The 817-nt window shown below is 49.3% G+C and overlaps 1 protein-coding gene across 1 annotated transcript; it reads right to left on the bottom strand.

Moving 5' to 3' along the window:
• Nucleotides 1-17: 17 nt before the first annotated feature.
• PHALS_02078 (uncharacterized protein) lies at nt 18-503 on the bottom strand (the record flags this gene model as incomplete). The annotated part of the gene is made up of 2 exons (XM_024716592.1): nt 18-227; nt 300-503. 2 exons carry the CDS (start codon nt 501-503, stop codon nt 18-20), a joined length of 414 nt encoding a protein of 137 aa, XP_024582175.1.
• Between the last annotated feature and the right edge of the window lie 314 nt (nt 504-817).

The following is an 817-nucleotide window of genomic DNA, read 5'->3' as shown; positions in this document are numbered from 1 at the left end:
CCGCTTCCACGAACCGGTTACCCACTGTAGGGTGTTGGCAAGTCTGATACCTGGACATTCGTCCACACTTCCCCCAAGACTTGACTACCCAGCTTCATACTCGAACTCTTCATTGTAATGCCGGATGAGCCTTGCGTTATCACACGTCTCCACGAATGCCCTCTAATCTCTGGAACTGCCTTCACGATACCGCCCATTGATTTCCATGAATCTTTTGCGTCTTCAAGCTCATACCAACCTACAAGAAACTCCCATTAATTTGACTGGCGATTGAATCGCCCTCCTTTCACAGCTCTCACCCCCAAGTTGATCCCTTGAAGTGACATGTGATGCTTTATCTCCTCTGTCACACTGAGCATGTCATCCGCGTAATGTTTTAGTCGGATCGCGTGAACGTCAAACGTTTCCGTCGTCAGCAAGTTTTCAATCAGGAAACTGGTGGGGAGTTCTTGTACAATGCTAAAAGGTCCCATCCATCGCACCATCAGCTTGCCTCCTTTCATTCGGGGGTCCGCTCTCGACCACAGCACATAATCCCCCACCGTGAACGTGCACACTTGCCCCCTTTTTGCCGCACTCTGGAGCAATCGGCGTCGCTCTTTCACATCAACCACCTCTTCGTATAGACTCGTCAGACTCTGTCTCAATGTTTCCAACTCGCTTGAATACTTTTCGATGCTCTGGATATTCACTCTCGTGTTCTCCTTCCTCTTCTTCGGTACAATTACCACTCCAATGAATTGTTCTCTTTACAGTCCGACGAACACTTCCACCGGCGCCTTGCCAGCCAAGGATTTTACTGGGGTCTAGTTCAAGT

Source organism: Plasmopara halstedii, assembly GCF_900000015.1.
Source record: "Plasmopara halstedii genome assembly, contig: Scaffold_1651, whole genome shotgun sequence".
NCBI classification, from domain to species: domain Eukaryota; phylum Oomycota; class Peronosporomycetes; order Peronosporales; family Peronosporaceae; genus Plasmopara; species Plasmopara halstedii.
The sequence above is the reverse complement of the archived record's forward strand: the minus strand, read 5'-3'. Positions and strand labels throughout refer to the sequence as shown.